At 35.9% G+C, this 25,314-nt stretch overlaps 1 protein-coding gene across 2 annotated transcripts in view; it reads left to right on the forward strand.

The window, feature by feature from the left end:
* Positions 1-44: 44 nt before the first annotated feature.
* Positions 45-25,314, forward strand: part of LOC110059536 (uncharacterized) — a 28,930-nt gene continuing 3,660 nt past the window's right edge. Inside the window, exons 1-29 of one of the 2 annotated variants that reach the window (XM_089275788.1) lie at positions 45-572; positions 2,757-2,904; positions 3,429-3,492; positions 3,941-3,971; positions 4,447-4,500; positions 4,593-4,688; positions 5,049-5,120; positions 5,518-5,595; positions 6,328-6,390; positions 6,567-6,665; positions 8,479-8,553; positions 9,005-9,079; positions 9,192-9,249; positions 9,577-9,651; positions 17,471-17,542; positions 17,842-17,913; positions 18,432-18,494; positions 18,918-18,980; positions 19,519-19,581; positions 20,830-20,934; positions 21,453-21,530; positions 22,046-22,108; positions 22,337-22,417; positions 22,910-22,972; positions 23,062-23,124; positions 23,569-23,631; positions 24,252-24,314; positions 24,615-24,677; positions 24,893-25,039. In XM_089275788.1, coding sequence (XP_089131914.1) covers positions 387-572; positions 2,757-2,904; positions 3,429-3,492; positions 3,941-3,971; positions 4,447-4,500; positions 4,593-4,688; positions 5,049-5,120; positions 5,518-5,595; positions 6,328-6,390; positions 6,567-6,665; positions 8,479-8,553; positions 9,005-9,079; positions 9,192-9,249; positions 9,577-9,651; positions 17,471-17,542; positions 17,842-17,913; positions 18,432-18,494; positions 18,918-18,980; positions 19,519-19,581; positions 20,830-20,934; positions 21,453-21,530; positions 22,046-22,108; positions 22,337-22,417; positions 22,910-22,972; positions 23,062-23,124; positions 23,569-23,631; positions 24,252-24,314; positions 24,615-24,677; positions 24,893-25,039 — 2,296 coding nt within the window. In that variant the 5' untranslated portion in view covers positions 45-386. The remainder of the gene's footprint in view (positions 573-2,756; positions 2,905-3,428; positions 3,493-3,940; positions 3,972-4,446; positions 4,501-4,592; positions 4,689-5,048; positions 5,121-5,517; positions 5,596-6,327; positions 6,391-6,566; positions 6,666-8,478; positions 8,554-9,004; positions 9,080-9,191; positions 9,250-9,576; positions 9,652-17,470; positions 17,543-17,841; positions 17,914-18,431; positions 18,495-18,917; positions 18,981-19,518; positions 19,582-20,829; positions 20,935-21,452; positions 21,531-22,045; positions 22,109-22,336; positions 22,418-22,909; positions 22,973-23,061; positions 23,125-23,568; positions 23,632-24,251; positions 24,315-24,614; positions 24,678-24,892; positions 25,040-25,314) is intronic. The other variant, XM_089275789.1, reaches the window with a different exon arrangement.

Genomic DNA, 25,314 nt, shown 5'->3' on the forward strand with positions numbered 1-25,314 from the left:
TTTATGGCTGCTGGTTTTATGCTGTATAATTACTCTTCTTTGCTATTTTTTTTTTTTTTTTTTTTTTTTTTTTTTTTTTTTTTTTGCTTGCTCCTGGTTGAAGTAATTTTCTGTTTTCTTCACTATTCAAAAGCTTTGAAATGGGATAATTTTTGAGTATGTGGAAAAGTGGACTTATTTTCTCGAGGTTTGATTTTTTCCTTTTTTCCACCTAGCCCATCCCGGGACAATATCACGTCCCATTTCAGTATAGTAGGGAGGGGAGAGAATTTCAAACTCACGTGACAGTTGCCGAGTCGTCCCCCCACTGCTCATGCGCAGTAGTTGTCAACTTTCTCACGTACTTTTTTAGTAGTCGGCGCGAAGAACAACATGAAATCAGTAAAATGGCGATGGCAGTATTCACGTCCCGGCCTAATTCTCATCCCTTTGAAGAGAGAAGAGTTCCTTTGACGGAACCAGTGAAGATAGGACGTTCGGTAGCGAAAAGTAGGCCCGCTACAAACAACTGTATCTTCGACTGCAAGGTCTTGTCCCGAAACCATGCTATCTTGTGGTATGAAGATGGGAAGGTTAGTATGACTCTATGGCTCATTATAAATGTGATGTTTACCTCAAGAAATTATTTGTGATGTCTGAAAAGTTCGTTCATGTAATGAGAAATTAATAGAAATCTTTTAAAATCTATGACATCGATTAAAGTATAGGATCAGGCGCCCTTCAGCTGTTAAATGGAGGGCCAAACCTTTTCAAGAAGGTCGTTTGACAGTGTTGTCATCATAGCGCTGAACAAAAAGATGATTGTACGAAGGCTTGTCGCTGTAGCGAGTCTCGCGTTGAAGATAGTAAATCAATCTTCATTTCAAGGGCTCTTATTATATGAATTACTGTGAGAATTTTTCCGGAAACAAAACTTGTAGGGATCATTTTTGTTCTTGTCACATAAGCTTACGACTTGCTGCAGTATTGATCTTTGATCGAGCAAAAGGTTTGACAATTTCTCAGTAGTTACGCCGCCTTTAATTCTGGAAAAATCAACGAACTTAATCATGTGCACACAACGTCAGATTAACCGGTTCCACAATAGCAGATTATGTGATTTGGAATTTGCCCTAAGTTTATGTGATAACAAGATTCAACTGCTTGCATGATATGACATGCACGAATTGGCTCACTCGTTTCTGTGTTCGTGTTTGTTCTTCCATTGTAATTTCAGTTTCACTGCAGATGGTTCAACCAATTAGTAATACCTTGGAAAAAGATTTGCCATATTTGGTTGAAATCCTTGCTTCCTATTCCTCCTACATTGCTGCTATGAAAGGTGTCAACAAACATGTCTGAACCGCCAAACGGAAATGCTTTTGTTAATGTAAAGTAAATACATTTTGTTCAGATGAATTTTAGTTTTCACACAAGTACGCGTGCAAGTTGTAACATTCATGTATTATTTCTCTGGTGCAAAATCCTGTACAGTCATACATTGCCTAAACTCTTAATTTGAAGTAAGATTTAAAAGATACATGTACTTGTGTTCACTTTCTTTCAAGACAAGTTGTAAGCAGATCATTTCAAATCTATAAGTTTTAGCCATTAATGATTTTGAGTGAAAATCACATCTATTTCTCATGTTTCCCTATTTTGTAGTGACACATAAAATTGTATAGATGGAGTGACCTTTGATAAAATGTTTCTCATTTTGGTTTATTTATAGCATCACTGATAGAAATATAATTGAGCACCTTTTGACATCATTCAAAATTTATCAGAATTTCATATCTTTAGCATACAGTCTTGCTGGCAAAGGCAAACAGAACTGTACTGAAACTGCCCCTGGTTGTTCAAAAGACAGATAATGCTACATGTAACTTCTAGATAAATCGCTATCCAGTGGAGAGAATAGTTTGTTTTGTCAACAGTTATCCCCTGGATAACAATTTATCTAATGGATAGCATTATCTTTTCTTTGAACAACTGGACCCTGGCTCTGAAGTCTTGTTTCCTGTGCAAAGTGGCAACACATCTATATATTAAAAAAAAACCAAAACCCCAATCAACCCCTAATTAAACAGGGTCCTGGTTCTCATGTCTTGTTTCCGGTGTATAAAGTGGTAATACACGCACATGTACATATTGGAAAAAAACAAAAAAAAACAATTAACCCCTTACTAAACAGATGTCTGATGTTTGTCCCTAAATTCCATTTTGACAGCAGGAGCTACACTTGTGTAATACATGCTTCTGTCTGATTGTGATTTACATGTTACGATTAAAAATGATATTAGAGACACTAACATTACCACATTGGTCCCTCTGTGAAGCACAATCACAAGTATAGAATTTCTCAGGTCCAGTCTCAGAGCCATAACATCATGCAAACACCACAAACCCTCCTAAGTTCTCAGCAATTTTTCAACCTGCCTATCATGTGAAGGAAAACAGTAATTAATCCAATTAATATTTGAGACTTTGAACTAGTCTCAATTTAAAAAAAAAATTGTGAGCTTGGTCTGAGAATATATAATGTACAATGAATCTAATTTCCTTATTCTTTACTTGCATACATGTAGAGTGTAGCTTTTGTTCTTGCAAAGACACTTTACTGAGTGTGACTCTAATTTCATGTTTGCCTTTGAATTGGTTTAAGGAAGCTGCAGCTGTACCTTAATTTTTGCTGTTTTTCTTATCACATGATCTTTAGTGATTTGACAATCTGATACATTGTAGATAATAAATTATTTAATCTGTTTCGTTTCTAGTTTTTCTTACAAGACACTAAAAGTAGCAATGGAACTTTTGTAAACAATGTGCGACTCAGTAAAGGTTCAGAAGAGAGTGAACCTAAGGAGATTAAATCCGGCGATATAGTTCAGTTTGGAGTAGATGTTGTGGAAAACTCAAAAAAAGGTTTGCTAATAAGCTTGACTATTGTGTGTTTACCCCTTCTGACTTCAAGCTGATGCATGTACACTTGTCCATGTAGGCTGCACTGAAATACAAAGTTTAAATCTTTGTAAACCTGTAAGCATTAAGGTAAAAGGCAAAAAAAACATCAACAGGTATTGTAAAGGGAGTACTCTCTGGGCAGGAATCTCCCACAGGGAACATGACGACATGCATACATTTAGATCGCTTTACTCTGAGACAGAGCTCCAAAAAAACTTGAATTCTAGCTTGCCCTTGGAACAAATAGCTTTCAAATTTTACTTACCCAGGACAAGTCTTAGTTTGCTCTTCTAAAGACTTAGTTGGGAGACAACTTGCCTGATCACTTGTCCATTGGCTAGTGAGAATGCCAAGTTACTTGTCCTGGTAGACCGGACAGCACTTTTTTTCAAGCCCTGTGACACCTAATTTTTTTATCTTAGTACTTCTGTTTAGTTGCTGTGCCTATACAATCTAAGCTAAATTTTTTATTTTCTGATGTACAGTTACCCATGGCTGTATTGTAGCCACAGTAACCCTGTTCCTTCCTGATGGAAAAGAGGCAACAAAGTAAGTACTACCACAAAATAAAATAAGGTTGAAAACCAAGCAAGTTTGTGGCTCATTGTTACTTACAAGTATATGTACATTGTATAAGGTGGGGTTGCTCTGCAAGGCTGTCATTAAGTTTTGAATCACCTGTACATGTAACTTTGATCTTCACACCTGTAACAAACTTGTTACCCTTTGAGTGAATTGTATCAACTATAGGCAAGTTCACCCATAACATCATAGCAGGTGTTATGGGTTATGGCCCTTATTGACAGTCCTGGCTCCTTACTGCGTGTTGCTCTTTAAATCTCTGATCTGCAAATTGTATGTTATACCTTACTTAGTACATGTACAGAACTTAACATACTGCATGTGTACTGGCTATAACATACATGTAGCACTCTTAAGCTTTAATTTACTGTGGAGCCCCTGTACACTGATTATGGTATGATCATTTCATTTGCAGAAGTGGTGTTCCAAGAAGCTTGTTTGCATTGGTATGTTAGAAATGTCAAAAATGTAACAGTTGAATTGCTTTAAATATGACACTCAGTATTAAAGAGATCTACATGTACATGTACATAGCTTTTAATAAACTTTTTTACCAAAGTAGAAACAATGTTTTACCAAAGTAGAAACAACATATAAAGAAACTGTTCCTTCTTTAAACATTTGTTTTTTCATGTACACTCAAGTAAACAAATTGCCCTTTGCTAGTGTAGTATTTTGGTTTCAAGAAAATTTGAGAGAGATTCAATTTTACAAGATGCATCCACGTATTGCCTAAGGCAAAAGCTTTTTTGTTATGATCTGGTCTACAGAAAGCCTGTTTTGAAGCTCTACATGTATTGCCATCTTCACTGAACTATTTTATTCTGGATTACGATATGAATTTAAATGTTACAATCTCCTGTACCCTTGGTTGCATTTTCCAAGGTCAAAATTAACCTGGTTCTTTTCTTCTCAAAACAGAACGAAAATGGCATTCAAGCTCAGGAAATGTGGCAGTTATCTCAATATTTACAGGTTGGCAACCATATATATATACGTTTGTATGTTGTGAGTATTTGTTGGGTGAGAAATTTTATTTATTTAACCCATTCATCGTGTTTCTGTAGGATGCACTTTATAGAGAGCAAATGCTTGAAAACAAGCTGGCAAACCTTCAAAGACTTTTATCAGACTCACAAGCAGCCGTGGAAGATAACACACAGGTAAACAAGATAATTGTAGAATATGGCCCTGGTGTTAATTACATATAGATCCTTCTCAAAATTGGGATTACATGTAAAAGAAATGAACCACTCAGGGAAAAAGAGAATCAAGTGAAATTACAGTTAAAGCTCAAATGGCTGTGATTGCCTTTAGGAGGCGACTTTTACAAGAGTGTCCAGTTACAGTGTCTAAGTGACAATTCAAACAAGTTTCAGACATGTATTGGTGGTCATAATGTGAGCAAGTTACTTATTAGAGTGGTCACAAGGAGAACTTCATCTGTATAATCAAATGTACATCAGTGTCAGTAAACTACAACCTTGGATCATAACCACGTTTATTAATTTTTTTTTGTGTAGACGTTTGCTCAAGAGGACAAATTACTCTCGAGATTGGAGACTTTAGAAAACCAATTAGAAACTCTAACAAAGGTAACCTTCATAGGTTCTTGTACTACTGTATGTTTTAGCATTGTTGTTGCAATACTTTCTATTTGTAGGAATTCTGGGTAGATTTTGTTGTTGTTGTTGTTTATCAAAGGTCAGAGCCAGGTTTGTACAATGGTTTTGTTTTTCCCTCTCACCAGCCCTGTACCATTATTTTGCGTGGTGTTCATTTTCCAGCATCTGTACATTGTTGAATCATTCTTGAAGTTGACTCTGAGGATCCTTCAAGTATTTTCAACCTGCCTTTCCAGTGTTCCACATTCCAATACTGTGATTTTCAATATTTGTATCTGCAATAATTACTAGAATTCAATCCAAGAATTTATTCAGCGTAGGGAATGAAGAGATTGACTGAATGATTGATTTTCTATCTATTTTTCAGAATTTAAATGACGATGATATCAAAAAGGAGCTACTTGTGCTCCAGGAGGAAAGACATCATTATGAAATGAGAGCAAAGGTACTTGAATGTGTTTGTTTCACCTCTTCTAACCAGTAATGATTTCTTCAGTTTTATTCCTTGATAATTTTATTAACCTTAATGGCCTTTAGGGTATGGGGTTCGTTATTGTTCTTTAGTGATGATTGTTTCAATTACAGTTTTATTTGGAAATATAGACCTCTTACCTTACCCACATTTACCCAGGGCTCAAAAAAAGTGTCATCCCATTGACCCAGACAAATAGATTTTCTTTCTGGGCAAGTAACTTTTTATTATTAAATTATTCTCACTTGCCCAGTGGGCAAGGGATTGCAAGTCCTCCACCAACTATATCATTAAAAGAGTAATTTGAGAGATACTTGTCCTAAGGGCAAGCTGGAATTTAAGTTTTTTTCAAGCCCTGTTACCTTGAGTTGGAGTTTGCATTAAATTTTAGTGAGCCATACAGTGGAATACAGCTCGCTAAATGACCAATCATAGCACGCGTAATAACTAAGAGGTATTACAATGTGAGATATTTTACTACAGTCCAAGTCATACAAATGCTATATTTTTATTCCCCATAAGTGGACACTTGTTTTAAGTAGACACTTTTTCTTGTCTCAGGCTAAGGGACTCTTGTAATCGGAGTTTTCTAATTGTAACAGAGTTACACTTGGTTAGTTTTAGTTTTGGTAACTCCTCTCTTTCTTACATGTATGTACACATATTAGTTCAGTGTAAATTATGTCTATTTTATCTTTCTTGCAGGAGTCATTGAAAAAAGTTCTACAGGAAAAGCTCGAAGCAATCCAAAAATTAACTGAAATAGAAGTAAGTTAACAGATGAGACCAAGGTCTTAAATGTCCCTGAATATTCAGCCCTGAAATTTCATCACATATAGGACTGTTGCCCAAAGATGAAAGTAATAAGTATTTTGTGACCTAATACAATTAAAATAGTTTTGGAGGTACAGTATATGACTGTTTTTCTATTTTACACTGTACAGAAATCCTGTAACAATGCAGAAGATGAATGTCTACATTACAAATCCTTATATGAGAGATCGCAGCAGGAACTAAAAGACTTGGCTGAAAAGCACAAGCAGGTATTGAAAATGTCTTTGCACAGTCTAAATTTCAATAATTTGCAGTAATTTCTTGGAGACTATTTCTGTACTATTTCTTTACATGTGTGTCTGGTTTATACTACAGTAACTTTTCATAGGAAATGATTTGCACCACGATTCATTTTAAACAAGTGTTAAAACTTGGGATTAGCATATTAATGAAGAATTGGTTTGTGCTTAGCGTACATGTATTGAGTTATGGATGCACACAGGAAGTTTGCAGAGCATGAAAGAAGTGTAAGAGTTGGCAGCTCAAGGCGATAGCCGCGAGCAACTCTTGCTTCTTGAGTGCTCTCCAAATTTCCCAAGTGCATCCATAACTTGATATATGCACAGCTTAAAGCATTCACCAATTCTTTTATAACATGGCGACAACACATTGAATGCTAAAACATCTTTTATTTGTGATTGACTACTAAGTTCTCACAATGCATGGTGAAGGAAAACAAAGGTCATGAGGATCCTAACATGCCACAATCAGTTGAGCAACAGTTAAACAAAACGCTAAACCTGGTTTCTAAAATTGTCGATCGATGAAAACTTCACTCCTTCGAAGGAGGGTTTGGATTGTTCAATTGTTGCCAAAACTTAAACAATAGGAATTAGGTGGGACTAGTGCACACGCTATGTTATAGATGCACTTATTCACCAAACATTCCTGTTGATTGAGTTATAAACACCATGAGCAGCAGCATTGTTGTCATCATTACCATTGTATTTGTGGTCATATTTGTCATGTATTCAGTTTAATGTGAATCAAAGCACATCCAGGGCTCGAAATTAACTTTTTCGTTCGGTAGCCAGGTGGCGACTAACGGAAAAATTTTGGTCGCCAGATCATAAATTTTGGTCACCAACTTATTTTATAACTTACACAAGAACTTGATTTTATACGTTACTTTGCATGCAAGAAAAGTCACAGTTGAAGAGGGAAAACAATATAAGTAGAAACAACACAAGTAACACTTTAGTTATAAAGCTACCATTGTTCTCAGGTGATATGTCTCTGGTCCGAACTGGTGATGATTGTCTCCATAGTCATTTTAAATGAAGCGAAGCATAAAATGTTTCAAGTCTGTGGTTTTCATTGTGAGACAAACACGGGTCCTTGCGTATTTTCCCTTTGCTACTTCTTCGAAATGCCGTTCTTTATTTTCAACTTGCTTTCCTCGACACCTTTCGCTCACGTAATTCCTTCAACTGATTGGTAACTGCCTCCATTTTCACGGCAAATGAAAAGCACACGGTGTTGAAGTACGCCTGCGATCCCAATTTCAGAAGGAGCCACTGAAACAATATGGCACGCTGTGAATGCAGTATCAACATACGTGTCGAAATACATTCAATTTTTTTGAATATCTTGTAATATTCAGACATTATTTTACTGGGGACAGAAAGGTGAGTTGTATACTGGCCACCGTATCTGATTGATTTCGTAGTATAAAGATTTAAAAACAAAACTTGTGTTGTGGTTTTCTTTAGTTTTCGGATAAAACACGAGTCGCCAGTGCTCAATTTTTGGTCGCATTGGCGACCAGTGAGTCGCAATTTCGAGCCCTGACATTGTCATCATCATCTTTTTTAGGTTGATAACAGCTGGTTAGGCAACATACCAACCACTTGCAAAATATAAAGTAAAATTACCTAGTGTGCATGCTCGCTAATAATGTCAACCTCCGGCCAAATGCAGTGTGTTTACTGCAATCTTCATCATTATAACTTTCCTCATCATTTAGATTATCATTATTATAATAGTCATCAGCAGCATCATTTTCATTTCATAACTTGACAGAGATTACAAGAGATGCAAAGTCTTCATGATCAAGTTGAAGAAGCAGAAAGGAGACACTCAGCCGTTGAAGGGCAGGTCAGTTGTGTCAATATGTCTCACTGCACAGTAACAAATGCTTGTAACACCATTTTCCTTTCCAAACAATCCAAGTGCATTTACAGTGTATGGTAATGTTTTAGAACATATTAATGAAGGTAACCCTTTCAATTTCAAGAGAAAGCAACCATTACAATTTTCTCTAAGAATACCAATAGCCACATTTGACGAGAAAGTTGGTCAATCAGTCAGTACATGTAGGTCAACAGTTTGCATTATTTTATAAATTTCTCAGTAAGTCAGTCCCACTGTTCAATTCAATTCATCATAAGGTCAGTTCATCCAGTAAACTTGTCAAGAGAGTCAGTGAATTCATTCTTTATTTGTTCATTCATTCTTTGTCATTTGTCAATTTGTCTCCGTTCCTATGTTCATTCGTTTTGTCGTTTAATTACTTTGTTCAAAGCAATCCTATTTTATTGGTTCTTAGGCTGTTCAAGAGAAAACAGAATTTGAAATAAGAATTAAAGAAGCACAGCTTCGTGAGGCTGCCTTAGCTGCTAAGGTTGGTTCACTGTGTTCATGTAATAAATAATGCAGCTTGTCAAATACAGGACTATGAAAGTTTTGTACATATTTTGTCCTGAAACTGAACATTTTTCCCTTTGTTACTGCAGGCAGAATCTTTGCAGGCAGAATGTGATTTTACAAAAGAGCAGGTCACTGCAATGAAAGGTGAATGACATGTTGCTTTAATTTAAAAGAGATTAATTCATGTAGCAACAGAGAGACGTCTTGCAAATAATTTATATGCCATACATGTACAAAGGTCTTTTTAGAGCTGATGTTATCAGCATGAAGTTTGCAGGTCAAAGTGTATCTTCTCACAGTGATGAACTTTGAGTGTTCTGTTCCAAGAGAGTGCTTTTTGTTATAGCTGACTAAAAATACATGTAACTATCTATATGAAGATTGATTCTGGAATACTGAGGTGGGAAGAAACTGAGAATTTTTACTTTGCTCTTTATTTTTCTTACTGAGGTATGTTTTGTCCACATTTAGTTCACATGGAAAAAACTAAAGGTGAAGTTCATCAGCCAAGTAACGAATACAAGTCCCCCGTCATCCAGCTACAAGGTACATTCATGAGAAATGCAATAAATTCAGGGTTCCCACAATCTTGAAAAGTCATTGAATTTTAGGAAGAGTCCTTGAAAAGGCCTTGAATTTTCTCCAAAGTCAATAGCAAAATTGTTTTGTTTTAACTTTGGTATTCTTCTTTTCTGATGTCAAACATTTTACAAACACTGTGACACAAAAAAGATATTAAGGCAGGTCAAATGCAAATGGAAATGTTAATGGAAGCAAAATTGGCAAGTGGTAATTTTTGTATTTTTTATGGTCTTTTTGTATGTTGACATGGAGCCGAAACATACAGCCTTTTTTTTTTTTTTTTTTTTCTTGAAACAAATTGATCTTAATATAGCAAATTAGTTACTTACCTACATAATTATAATAACAACTAATATTACTAATACTAATAATATAATACAACTAATTAGTACTAATAATACTGCTACAAGTAATGTTATTACAACACTAAAAACACTAATATCACTAACAATAGACGGTAACCAAAAAAAAATTCCAACAAACTATAACTAAATATTTACAAAATATAATGTAAATAACATATTAATTAGTGTTACATAGGTCAACATAGAGAAAGTGAATGCATATTAACACCTTTAAATAATTAAGCTTTTACCAGAGGCGACACTATCCATTTAGCTTCAAAGAAATCCTTTGTTTTTTTACTATGCAGACTTATATATTTTTCCATTTCATATTTTACAGCAATTTTCTTTTTAAATCCATATATATTTGGAAGAATTTGACTTCTTCTACAATCCCATAGGTACAATTTCCCAATTATAATTAGATAGTTTAGCAGCTTAGCAGAAGGGGAGTTTTGTGGTATCATTCCAACTAAAACATCTTGCAACGAAAGTCGAATGTTTTCCTTTAAAAGTTGGTGGCAGAATATTTCGAAGTCACGCCAGAAATCTATCGAGTAAGGACAGAGATACAGGAAGTGATAAAGCGTTTCTGGTTCAGATGAACAAAATGAGCACGAGTCGTTCATTTTAAAGCCAATTTTGTAAAGTTTAGCATTAGTGTAAAGAATGGCGTTAAGAATTTTGTATTGAAATGCCTTAACATATGCTTCAAGAGCAACACTATGTGGGATCGTAAAAATTTGTTTAACTTCCTCGAGTGTAAAATGAAATTCATTTTGCAGCTTGTTTACAATAGTTGGAAAAAGAGCCTTTCTGCTTACAAGTAAAGTATAATAGTCTTTAGATTTCTTCTTTGTCACATCAAATATATTTTCGTCAATTTTTAGAGAAAGTTCACCTGTTGTTGATTTATGAGTACTATTTTTTAAAATGGAAGGAATGGAGTGTCGAAGACCAGCCCAAACCAAAAAATTAGTTTTCGAAATCCTGTTAGAAACTTGGGAAAAGGAATCTTTGTTATTTAAATCAAAGGATAGATCGCTGATATGAACTACACCAGCTTCGAAATAGCTTTTATAATAAACTGTTTTATTATTAGTGAGTATTTGTTTGTTATTCCAAAGAATATAACGCCAGTTTTTTTCTGCACAGAACATATCTCTAAATTCTGACCACCACTGCAGTAATTCTAGATAGAATAGAGAAATATTCAGTGGAAGGATGCTAACATCATAGTTGCAATGAAACAAGAAAAGGCCGCCAAAGCGTTCTAGGTGATATGTCAGATATCTTTTCCAGGTGCCATCATTTGAGCTAACTATTCGTTTTAGCCATGCCAATCGAAGCGATATTATCATGCTATCAAAATCAATCATCTTTAATCCTCCGTTGGAGTGTTCATTTATCGCCGATCTACGTGTGACTTTATCAGGACCATTCCATAAGAATTGAAATAATAACTGGTTTAACTGACTTACAAATTCTTGTGGGGTAGGTATTAAAGATGACACATAAACAAATTTCGGGATTAATAGAGATTTGATAAGTGTAATTTTGCCATAAATAGAAAGACCTCTTGAGGACCAAATTCTAGTCAGGTTTTTAATACTGTCTAATCTTTCTATGAAATTCTTTTCAATAAGCAATTTTTGATCATATGTGTAATAAATTCCTAGAGCCTTTATCGGTTCATTAGGCCATTTAATCCCAAAAGGCTGTGCTTTGCAGTTCCTTGAAGAACCTATCCACATAGCTTCCATTTTGAAACAATTAATCTGTAAGCCAGAGACAATCTTGAAATCATCTAATAGCCTAAAAAGAGCAGTAGCAGAGCTTGTGTCGGCAAGTATTGCTGTCGTATCATCTGCGTATTGAAGAATTTTTGTCTCCTCACTCCCAATAGAGATACCTTTTATATCTTTATTTTGTCGAATCGCAATTGCTAATATTTCTATAGTAACTACAAAGAGGTAAGGAGAGAGCGGGTCCCCCTGTCATACCCCACGTTCAAGCTTAAAGTATTCAGATGAAAGTCCGTTGTTTATCACACAGCTTTGTATGTTTCTGTAGAACGTTTTAACCCAATGGATGAAATTAAGGCCAAAATTGAAGGATTTCAAACAATAGAGAAGAAAATCCCATTCTACGCTATCAAATGCCTTTTCAAAATCAATAAATATCATTAGTCCCAGAATACTTTCTTTTGCAGTGAAATCCATAATATCAAAAACTGATCTAATTGTTTCGCCAATATATCGGTCTTTCACGTATCCAGTTTGGTTATGGTGTATGATGTTTGGAAGAACATTTTTAATTCTTGTGGCGATCACCTTAGACATAACTTTTGTGTCAATGTTTACGAGAGAGATTGGACGCCAGTTCTCAATATAAGAACGATCTTTTCCTTTTTTTTTCTATTAGAGTAATTACCGCTTGTTTTTGAGAACAAGACATTTCACCTTTTTCAAAGCTTTCGTTCACGCATTTAAGAAAAGGATCGCTTATTAAAGGCCAGAACAATTTGTAGAATTCTATAGGAATTCCGTCATTCCCGGGAGTTTTGTTGGTTTGAAAACTTTTGAGGATATTGTAACATTCCTCAGCTGAAATTTTGCCTTCGCAGGTTAACATTTGTTCTTCGGTTAATTGAGGTATATTCAAATTCTCGAGAAACTTTACAATGTTCTGACGGTTTTCCGCATCACTATTTGAACTTTTGTATAGCTCTCAATAAAATCGTTTTTGTTCTTGAAGAATGCCAAAAGGATCTGTCTTTACGACGCCGCTGATGACTAGTTTCCTTATATGCTTTTTTACATGATTTCTTTTTTCTAAGTTTAGGAAATATTTGGTACTTTTCTTGCCATGTTCATGCCAACGTGCTCGGGCACGGATTATTATTCCGTTGACTTTTTCATCATAAAATGATTCGAGCTTATCCTTAGCCGCATTTAAATTGTTACCATTCGAATCATTGGGGTCCGTTTCGAAAACCTGTTTCGCTTCAGTATATTCTTTTTCAAGTTTTGATCCTCTTTCGTTTCTCTCCTTTGCCTTCTTTTTGGAGTATGTTATAGCATGAGCTCTTATGTTATATTTTATCCAGTCCCAAATATTACGGTGGTCGGAAAGTTCTTTTCGGCCTTCCGCGATCCAAATTGGTACCATTTTTGTAAGGTCATCAATGTACTCATCATCCTCCAATATGGAGGTGTTCATCTTCCAGAACCCAGGACCTTTAGCCTCTTTATCCACGTTCCCAAATTCTAAATAGATAGCAGAATGGTCAGTTCTGATAGCGGGGATTATATTTGTGGCTTTGACCCAGTCGTGTAAATTGTTAGAAATCAACCAATAATCAAGGCAACAAAATATCGGCGGAGATCGTTGACTCCAGCTAAAACTTTTAGTTTGCAGGTTTTTAACTCTCCATATATCTACAAGATCTAGTTGACTTTGGACATCATTGATGCAATTTGTCACAGATTTCCTAGGCGTCATTATGCCACCTTTTTTGTCCAGTGTAGGATTCAGAGGACAATTGAAATCACCTCCAATCACAATATTTTCTTCTGAATCTAAATTTTCGGTTTGCAGCTTAGTTAACACATTTTTGAGGAATTTAATGATGTCTTCGTCTTTGTTTGGTGCATAAATGTTTACAAGAACATACATTTTATCTTTGATAGCGGCTTTAACAACGATGTACCTCCCCAATGTATCTACAATTTGAGAGTGAATAATGCAATCAAGACCTTTTTTGATTAAGATTGCAACACCTCGAGAGTTTGAGCTCCCATGGGAGCAAACAAGTTCTGCACCCCATTCGTTTTTCCATTTTAACTGTGTTGACAATGTTGAATGAGTTTCTTGGAGGAATATTATATCAGAGTTTCGTTTTTGACAGAACGTGAAAATTGTTCGCCTTTTTCTGAAATTGCTTAGCCCCTTCGCATTGAGAGAAAGTAGATTAAGAGAGTGATTGGTCATTAGAGCTGAATTGGGGAAGTGGTATTATAGAAGATGTCATAATACGAAATTGATATCGATGGTATAGCAGAGTGCAAGAAAATATAGTGCACATAAACCAATAATATCGCCCTAAAACAAATTATTAATCTACAGAAAAACATACAGTAACATATAAAGTAAGAAGTTTCCGGAGCAATCACATTTTTAGTTAAACAAGGAGGGTTAAATAACTTAGCACTTATTACACACATAAACCTTAAACTAAACTTAACTATTGATGTGCTGTTGCGCTGCGACCGCTTTGGCTTTGGTTTCCGCTGTTTCCTGTATCCATAATGAGACCGTAGTGTGGGAGATTGGTTGTTTCTTCACCTCTGTAGATTTGCCCGTTTATAATTAGCTTATCAACTTTGAAATAGGCTGTTTGCTTTCTCTGTTTGGCCTTTTTCAAGATGGGATATAACGTTCTCTGTATGTCATCAATTTCCCGGGGGAAATCATTTGCGATTGAAATGTTGGTGTTTTTCAAGTTTTTAACAAAAGACCAAACATACTCCTTGTCTTGAAAGAAGCTAAATTTAGCTATGATAGGCCTTGGTTTAGAGTTCTGTCCTTGATTGGTATTCTTCTTAGTAGGGATGCGGTGAACGCGTTCAAAACGAATCTGTTCGATATCTTCCTCTGGGATCTTAAGTTTATCGCGCATCACTATTTTCAATTGATCTTCAGCAGAAGTAGACTCACCTCTTCCTTCTGGAACATTAAACACTTTTAGATTTTCACGCCTTGTGTATGCTTCTAACTTGATGTTGCGGCACTCAAGATGTTTTATTTTAGCACTGAGGTCTTCCAGATTCTTTGCGTGGGTTTCCAGTGTTGCACACGTGGCGGTTGAAGATGAATTTAGGTTGTCGATGTTGGCTTGAGCGGTGTTCAGGCTTTCTTGTAAACTTTTATTTTCTTTTTCCAATTCTGCCACTCTACCTTGCATAGCCTCTAACTCGCCGAGTCTTGTTAGCACTTTGTCGAGCTTTCCACTGACTTCATCTAGTTTGGCAAAAGCCCCACAACAATGGCCGTCAGCTTCGTCGAACGCATCTTCCCCGTCAGTCTGTGAGCCGCTCTCCCTTAACCGTTTACGACTATCGGCTCAGGCGTCTTCTTTTCCCATGCTATTTAAGCGAATGAAAGCCAAGCAGCCTTCGTTGATTACATTATTTTACAAGTTTTGAGTTTCTTCTAAAGGAGCAAGCAAGAACATGTCCGCCTTCGGCGAAGGCCAGGTTACATACAGCCTTAAAAACCTGTTTATTTGGAAAGTGCATATGTTGATTCCGATTATCACCTGTAAAATTGCATTTCTGGCATGGGTCCTTGAAAAGTCAGTAAAGAAAGTTTGCAATTTTTTGTAAGAACCCTGGTACCATTTTAGTTCCTCAGCTGATTGTCACATACATGTACTCTAGTTCTTTCAATTAAGTGGTGAAAATTTGATCTCCCATTCAACTATTTTTCAAAATTCTCATTACCATTCCACTTGGCATCATATTGGCATATTTTGAGTACCATACTCAGAAGCTTGTCTTAAGTAAGTTTGGCATGAATTCTGCATTCATAACTGTACCATAACCACATGTTTAGTCAGACGTCAGTCTGTGGTCACTGAACAGTATGGCATAAAGCCAGGTCATATAAATTTTATATTTTGCATTGAACATTGAAGGATTTAAAGACTTCAGTTTCCTTCATGGGTTTTAAGCTAAGCTATCAACAACAAAGCCCTAATTTTCAACAAGATCCAGCAAGGGAAACAATGTATTATTTTTGGTTTGTTTACCTATCAGGTAGGTTGAAAATTCAGCTGTTATTTGCTTGCCTTGTGAAATTAAGATGTCTTCATTCATTTGATATGAACTGCAGGAGTTGAACCTTAAGAAGGCTGATTTATTGTTGTATTGTGCAATATTTTAATCTTGGCAATGTTGTATTGAAAGATAAAAAATATCATGTTTAACTTTATGTGCATCAATTGCATATTTGTGCCTTGAGCTCTTTGCTCATGTTCAATTCTCTGTTCCATCGATAATTTAATTAATGGAACAATTGCACAATGTATCTTCATTTAATTTAAATCTGTGCTACATGTACATGTATGTTGCAGTAGTTAGAAGATAAGAACATCCACTCAGAAGTGAGGTTTAATTTTCTCATGTCATTGATCTGGAAACCAGAATCATGCCACTGCACTATAAAATGTGAATTTTCTTACCGGAGAGAACTGGAAAAAAATGTTGATAATAGAAATAACATTTTATTTTCATTTACTCTCTTCCAATAGTTATATTATTTAGAAAGTTGTGAAATTAGAATCCTTGAAAAACAATTCATTTGCATAGTTTACAGTACAAGTAGTAAACAAAGCAGGTTTATAGCAGGTACTTGAATACTAATAAAATTAAACCTAATTAATTGAAAAAGTTGGCACAAAAAAATTACTTAGTGATACCAATTACAGTTAGAATTCTTCTTTAGAATAAAAAGAACCTGCAAATTGTGGTGTCCACGGATAATGTAGTAATATTTGGTGGTTTTTGTAAGTTTAAATGACAGTCATATAAAGTATATTCTTATTGTGGCTTGCAAATCATTTTGTCTGTGTCAGCTGTTTAGTCTCAAAACTGTAGGATGTAAAAAAATATCCTTATTTACCTCGAAGTTGTACATTAACATCCAAAAAAATACTGACTTACAATGTCTAAACAAAGGTGTGTCTGATAGCCTAAGGCTATATAAGTATTTTTAGTTGGGCTTACAAGTATATTCTGTCTTTCACTTGCTTGATGCACAAGTGAAGTCTCTTTGAAAAATGTGTCTTTGGAAATTTTTTGAGGAAATCCAAATTACAGAAGTACTGTAAGTGATGAAATTCTGGGGTGGGGGTTTGTGAGAATGACTTCTGAGCTAGTGTGTCTTAGTTACAGCTTTTCTAAAGGACAAGACTGATAACTGGTTCTCTTGTCACTATTTTAATGTTAATTTTCAAGACCAAAAAATAATTATTGCCAAGCAAACAGGTGTTGAGGGTAAACTGTTACTCTCTTGACATACCACTGAATGTTTGGAAAAAACAGTGCAGATGTATGGCATACATTAATTAATGAGAAATGATGCAGTCCAACTTAACTTCATTTACAGTGGACCTTGGAAAAAGACCAAATATTCAAGAATCTGTATAGTCAATAATAATTTATAGTCAATAAGCAAGAGTACATTATATGAATATTACAATTAAAAAAACTCTTGATAAAATTCATAAAAAAAGAATTGTACAAGGCACCATTTGCTTATGATGATTGTTTTTGTAAGTTTTAGAAATGACTCTTCATACATGTTTTCACTTGGTAGCTTTGTGTGTGACAGTGTGATGATAGTCTTATCCTTTTGTTGTTTTGGTTCTTTTACAGAAGAGTCTGTCATAGAAGCTGTAGATGTCAATGGAACGAGAGAACTGGAAAAGTTGCCAGACAACTTTGACGGTAGGTTTGGTTGTGTTCCTGCAAAGTACAACTGTATGTTTACAGGGCTGTTGGAGTTTTGACCTCCAGTATTGGTGTGACATATACGTGTATGTCTTATCTACAGTCTGTTTGTTTTTATGCTGAGTAAATGTTTAAACGTTTCTCTTTTAATTTATGAAAGACCTTTCATTTCAGTGAGAGGCCTTTATGAAAGGCCTTTCAATATTAATGTGTAGAAAAGTGACATCTTACGGATTCACAGTTCTTCTGAGGAGAACAGTCAACAATGTGTTGTCTAAATTTTTTTATCTTCATAGGAAATGCAACAGTGCTGGAGGAACCGAGGGATAATGATTACTCCAATACAGATGATGTGAAGATTTTACAAGGTTAGCTATTGTTAGTGGAAATTCAGGATAATAATTTATGTTATGTTGCAATGCATGTGTTACAGTAAAACCCTGCCTTACAGCCACCCCATTAGTTCAGCCACATCATTATTATGGCCACTTTATTCTGGCCCAAATAAGAGCTAGGTCATTTTCTTATTTAAAGAACCCCTTTAATACGGTCACCCCATTAATGAAGCCAGATTTTTGTGGCTCTCTGGGGCGAGTTGTTCTGAAGCCAATTAATGCTAACCCATGATTAAAAGTTAACCGAAGTATAAATTTTTCTTGTAAACAAGTGTTTTTCACTGCTTATGTTTTGTGTATTTTGAGATTATTCAAACTCAAAGCAGAAGGGCAAACAATGTAAACAGAAAATCTCACTGCAGGTACAAAACTCAAATCAAAATTCTGGCTTATCCTGGGTTAGCTTAATCGGGCTAGAAAAACAACCTGGCACTGGTGACTGGATTAACGGGTTTCTACTGTACTTACCTACAATTCATTTTCATACACAGTTCAACTTGAAAAGCTTCAGGGTGAAGTTGGAGATAAGGAGAAGATCCTGAATTCACTTATAGGTAACGGGCATTAATTTAAGCTGAATATTCAAAGATTTCACATCATTTCAACTTCAAAACAGTATGGCTTGTGCTTGTAGCCGATATACATGTAACATGCACTTTGATTGTTAATTCTAGGGCATTATTCTCCCATAATGTTCACGGGGTGATTATGGGCCTGCAAAAACAAAGCAGAAAGTCTATATTAAACAACTTATTAACCTCGAACGTTCAATCATTACAAGAAAATCTCACACCTCGGCCTTGCTGTATTGACCTCGCTATCGCTCGGTCTATACTGCAAGGTCTCGGTTTGAGATTTTCCCGTAAAGACCTCACTCTCGGCTAATAAGTATTTAGTCACTAATGAGAGTAATAGAATATGTCAGCTCAGTCAAATATTTGTTAGACCTAATAAAGTTGTGCTCAATGTTTCAACAGAGCAAATAGAGGAAACAAAACGACTACAGAAAGAAAGTCAAAGTGAAGTAGTGTACTTGAAAGGTACATGTGCATGTACAACTGTATGTACATACATGAACATACATACAAAACCTTGATGTCCTTTATTTGTGCTCAAATTTACAGAGTACATGTAGCTACACAATGCTACTATGTTTGAGGAAAATTAGAACTATCAAGAAAAGCTACACAAAATCAAAATCAACTACATGAACAAAGTAAATATGAAGTAAATAATTCAATTCTCACCTAATAGTATAATAATTTTTATAACTGATAAGCAAATAGAAAAATACTTACATACTCTAAGTATCTTAGCTTTATAGAAAGAAAAACAACAATTGACACTTATTAATTTGTCTGGCTCTGCCCATGCCAAAACAAAGAGAAGTTTTTTCGACAATTTTATAGATTAGTGTGAACAGGTTCATTTCAGTCACCTGTTAGACATTACTTTCTCTTTCCTTGTACATTTTCCATGTGATGCTGTACTTGCCTTAATCTTGAAAGAACTAAAGTATTCACTCTAAAATCAGTTAAATTGGAAAGCTAATGTGAAGTAATATTCTTCCCTTTTTAGAAAAATTAGAGAAATCACAACAAAGTGCATTGGAGGACAAGGAGAAAATTCACTCCCTTGAAGGTAAAACATATTGATCGTTCCCCTCTGTCACTTACAAAATCTTTCTGTAACCAAACAAACATTGTTACTCGGCACTAATCAGACTTGAATATCACTCATGACCACAGCTTAAAGAAAACTATATTTGTAATCCTATAAAACAATTCACATGAGAACTTGTTTCTTGTGATAAGTAGTTGCTCTGATAACCAGCCACATTCCTCTCTTGGGGAAGAACAAATACCAGACTTGAGAGAGTGGCAGAAATCAAGCCAGATACATGTAAGCACACACTTAGCAGCCTTTTAATAAACCTTTGTAATATAAAATAACATAATTCAGTATTCTTTCCTTTCATAACCCAGATCTTAGTTAAGTTCTCCGAAATGGTAGTCGTATTGAGAGTTTGTAAACTATTTTCGAAGTGAGCTATGGCTAGCATGTTGGACTCCAGACCGAGCGGTCCAGGTTTAAGCCCTAGTCAAGGTCAAGACACTTAACTCTCACAGTGCCTCTCTCCACCTACAAATATAAATCTGTACAAGCAAATTTAAACCTGCTTTCAGTGTTAGATACATAAGTGACATCTTTCGACATGCCATCTCTTGACATGCTACGTAACCTGACCTATGTCAGAATTGGACTTCTTTATGGCAGAACTCGATTTTTAGTTATGAAAGATGGATTCATTTGACATCAAACTAAGGCTAGAAGTATCACAAAGTCATTCTGTGAGAGCTAAATCGACTGTTTTGAATGTTTAAATCTTTCGAATATTAAAAGCAGTAGCAGCCCAATTATACAGGAAGTCACTACTGAGAGCCAATCAACTACACACAAATTGTTTGATTTATCCCATAAAACGGGAAACATGCAAAGTCACAATCTTCAATGCTCAGGCATAACCCTGTTTTGACTTACCATCATATTTAGCCAGGGGTTTCATTGAGGGCCAGGGACTAGGCAAATTGACCTTCTGTAAGGATGAATTTGTCCACCTGGTCTGACCATCTAGAGGAAAGTTTTTCTTATAAAGAAGTTCAGTTCAAATAGCTTTGCCTGTGTGTGAAGACCAGATGCCCTCCTGTTGAAAATGTTAATGAAACCCCTGATTCAGTGGGAGTAGAAATACTCGAAGTCATTCATGCTACAGAAACCGAGCTGTATGGGCCGCTGGTCTGACGCAAACATTGCCATACTGTAAACTGTGGACAATTAGTAGACTGGTTGGACTGGTTGGTTGATAGTAGGTATTTCTTTTTGTTACAGAGCAAGTGATGGAGTATCATCTTCAAGCCATAGATGAGTTGTCTATTCCAAATGATAGTGATGCTGAAGAAGGAGACCATGTTGATGCCATTCAACCAGTTACAAGTAAATATTGCAAAATATTTCATTTTCCTCAACATTGATTGGTAAACACTAGTCATATCATGTTAGTGTTTGAAATAATTTCTATTGCTAATTTATGTGCGGTTTTAATGCTGGTTGTTCATGAGTTATGCGGCAATTTGAGTTATTTTGGCCACATACAAAAATTGCCTTTAAGCTGAGGAAACCTGAAAATAGCAGTTTATGAAGATATTAAAACACCATAGAGAAAAAGTAAACCATCAAGGAGCAAGGATGGTTACAGATTGAGAAGATTAACATGAATTGCAGACGACAAACTTGAAAGATTTAGGCTAAACTTTTTAAGATGCACAAAGTGAGAGAAATTTGAAGGGAACCCAAAAATAGCAGTTTAAGATAGAAAAACACCAAAGAGACAATTATACTAAATCACAGAGAAAGAAGGATGGTTAAGGATGGAGAAGATTAACACAGATTACAAACAATGAACTTGAAAAATTACGGCAGTAGTGATATGATTTTATGTGTTTTATATCAAGATCATAGTGACCATGCAATGGTGAAGTTGGATGGCAGGAACTCATTTGAGGAGATGGATCTTGTCAGGCGCCTACATGGTAAGAAAACAGTCTTTTTTGTGGTTGTAGTGATCATTAGGCACATCAGGTATAGAAAAGATATTATTTGAGATTTCAGGCTCACCCCGCTCTATTACAATTGACTGAGGTTGCAGTCGTAATAATTTTTCTATGCCAGGGCTGGGTTGTTCAAAAGACATTTAATGCTAACCGAAAATTAAGAGTCAACTGAAGTGTTAATTTTTCGGTAAAAAAAATGTTTTTCACTGCTTACAGGTATGTTTTGTGTAGTTTGAGATTATTTAAACCCAAATCTGAAGGACAAACAATATGCACTATAATCCTCACCAAAAGGTTACAAATCTGAAATCAAAATTCTTGCTAATCCTGGGTTAGCTCAATTGGGCTTTGAACAACCCTGGTACTTTAAACTGTACATTTTGGTACCTCCCCTGTTCCCCTCTTCTCCCCCTTCCCCACCATGATACACTTGTCTAGTATTCTTATTACGCTTTCGAAGTTGCCAAACATTTACGTTTCTTTATCTTTCCTAGATCGGATTTGTGAAGTGAAGACCATGGCAGAAGAAAGACACCTAATGATGATCAGGTGGTCTGGTAAGTGATAACAATATGACCTTTTGGACACTGCAGAGAAAAGGGTAGGATTTTTTGCTGTGCTCAAGCTTCTTTACCTTTGTGTTTTTGAGCTGGTAACGACACAGGAGAATTCCAAACCTTTTGGTTTAATGGCGGTGCTTTGTTCCAAAATAGAAAGGGTTAGCAATTATTCACTTCTTTGTGTAAAGTCTTCCTTGATTGTTAACTTTTTGCTTTATTTTTTAGCTGACGATGATGATGACGATGATGAAATAATTGCTAATAGTAACAGCAGTGCCAAGTCACGTTATGAAGAAGGCCCTCTCCGTAAGGGATTAACATTGAAGTTTTGTCTTTGTCGAATTTCAGTCTGAAAGTTTTGTCTCACCATATGGTAGTCATAACCATCCATGCTTCATATTTTGTTCAGTGATGTACCTTAGTAAACTATTATTTTCTGATCCTCGTATCTTTGTTTTACGCCGCAAGAGTTAATTCAAGTAGCGCGACTTAGGTATTACGCGACTGGAGACACGATAGCGTGACATGAAATCACATGACAATAGTTATCGTGACATAACCCTTTGAAAAATAAAAAATAGAAATTTGATTGATAAGCTCATTTGCCCCCCAAATTTGGCCAATGAAAGCCGATATCCGCGTAAATATTGCTAACTTTTACAACTCTCTTAGTTTAAACTGTTTGTAGTCAATTTGTTTGTTACATGATGTTTCTCTTCACAAAGTTGTATGCTAATGGTAAAATGTAAACAATGACACAGCAAATATAAGCTCATTCGAGTTTGTTTCCTGTTTTAGATCAACCACGAAATGCAAGGCAATTATTGCAGGACAGTTTACACAATGTACAAGACATCAAAGGTAACAGAAATTGCGTAACATTACTGACGTAAAGATTTGGTTTTTTCCTTTTGATTTCATTTTTGATTTGGACTGTTCTTAATATTTAGGAGAATTCATCGAAATTGGCAGAATTATCGACAATGAGCACGAGGAATCACAACATGTGCAAGGTTAGTAAATAATTACTGTTTATTACATCAGCGTGTAATGTTCACAAAGCGTGACAGTCAGGGCCAATATGTCTTCTCAACTGTTCCAATATAACACATTGATTCATGCTTAAAGTCAGGTGGAACATTTTCAAAACTATTCCTTTGGGGATTTCACGTTGGAAAGATGCTGACTGACTTGTTATTGAGTAAGGCTTAGTTCACACTGGTGTTATAATGGACATAAGATGGACGTTATGTCGTTATGTTTGCAGTGTGAACATCCCGACGTACGGAAAAAAAACCTGATGTCTTTATGTCGATGTTCACATAAGCTTTTTGTCGTTATCTCGTTCATGTCGTTATGTCGCTGGTGTGAACTAGAGCTAAGAGAACGGCGATTTTTGGCTCAGGATTTTTTCTACTCTGTTTAGAGCTTAAGCATTTTTATTGTTGTTTTTGTAGGACAGCTGAATGACACGCAGCAAGAACTCAAGGAAAACAACGAACTTGTGGTCGAATTACAAGGTGATTTACACTTGAGGGTTTCCTTCCTTAACAGACCGGTGATTAACTTGTTCAACAAATCGTTGAAGGAAAAATAAGCAATTATTTTTGAAAATTGCCCTGTATACATTTGTCCGTATATCCAGATGTAGTGTAGTATTTAATGATTAGTATTTACTGATAGATTTATTTTGTGAGCCTAAGCTTGGAATAATATAAGTTTGATAAACTTAGAAGATATCTGCTTAGTAATTGTATGTTAACATTGTACGTGTAGTGATGACCAGAGGAAACTTCACTTGACAAACAGGGCTTAGTCTGGTGTAATAAATTATAACTCAAAGACGCAAAATTTATGTAACAGTCCTTTTATCTTGGAGAGAATGGATAATGATTAACAATTTTTCGTCTTTTCTATTTTATCACTTGAGCGTTGTATTATTTTGTGATGTGTAACTCATTTAACGAACATAGCTTTCTCACTTCCTAACAGTAATTCTGAAAATTTTCGTCGTAACAGCTCCTTACCATGATTTTAGTCTTTGTAACAGGTCAAATCCACGCACACCAGTCAATACACAATATTATTTTGCTTTGCTTTTGTTATTTTAAATCAGCGTTTTTATTTCATCTAATTTCAGAGGAGCTGAAAAATGCGCAGTCCTACACTAAAGACTTCAAACAGCAAATTTTAGATCTGAGAGGTACATTGTCACTGCCATCTCACTATTATGTTGTTGCACACGTTGTGCTCCGCGTAATAACATTTTGCCAGCTAATTTAACGCCGCATTGTATTTCTTTCATGCTTCGTTTCTTTGGCATCTTCCCTACAATTCTTATGTTTCTAGCCTGAGATCGGTTTTGCATGTAGACTCGATTACCAGCTGCTGTTCGGGAAAGGAATCCGCGCTCCTCCCCCGAAGGAGGAATTTCCGAGGAATGTAGACCGTTATACAGTCGATTCACGACATAATTGTAACGCTGTTTTTGCTGTTATTACAGATAAATTACTAGAAGAACAAGAGACCACCCGAAAGAAAGAGGAATTTGTGGCCCACTTAAAAAGTAAGTTGAGCGAGACATAAACAAACATTAAAGACTTACCGGTAGTGTCCCTTGCACTTTGAGTTGTCACGCGGCGCTTTTGCGTGACTTCAAGGAAGCGCTACGTGACGACTCAAATCACGCGCACGCGAAAAGGACGAAAAACTAACGGAAGGTCCGCGACCACGCGGAGACTTGACTTGACCCTTCTATTAAATCAATTGATGTTTTTGTAGGAGAACTGAATGAATTGGTGCGAGAAAAAGATCTTCTGGCTTTGGAAAAGAAATGTGAACATCACGCGACAGAAACCGCCATGAACAATGCTCGTGAAATGCAGAAACAGGCGGCAAAGAGCGCGAAAGATGCGGGAAAAAATAAAGGTATGAGTGTTATACTCTAACTGCTTTGAATGGCGTAGTGGGGGGCGGGGGGGGACCCTTTTGGGTTACTTGCACAGAAAAGGCGGGTAGGGCCGTTTTAATAAAGAAATGAACAATTTTTTTCCTTTCAAGAATATCGTCATCGTGAATGTCGGACACTCACACCCCTTCCTCCAAAAAATATACTCCTATACTCCTTGTCATCCTCATTCTCAAGTCTTTGCCTCCCCCCTTCCCCTGTTTTTCCCTCAGAACCAAACTAAAGAACTCGATGA

Source organism: Orbicella faveolata, unplaced genomic scaffold (assembly GCF_042242905.1).
Source record: "Orbicella faveolata isolate gen_17 unplaced genomic scaffold, um_ofav_v1 contig_4, whole genome shotgun sequence".
Classification (NCBI taxonomy): domain Eukaryota; kingdom Metazoa; phylum Cnidaria; class Anthozoa; order Scleractinia; family Merulinidae; genus Orbicella; species Orbicella faveolata.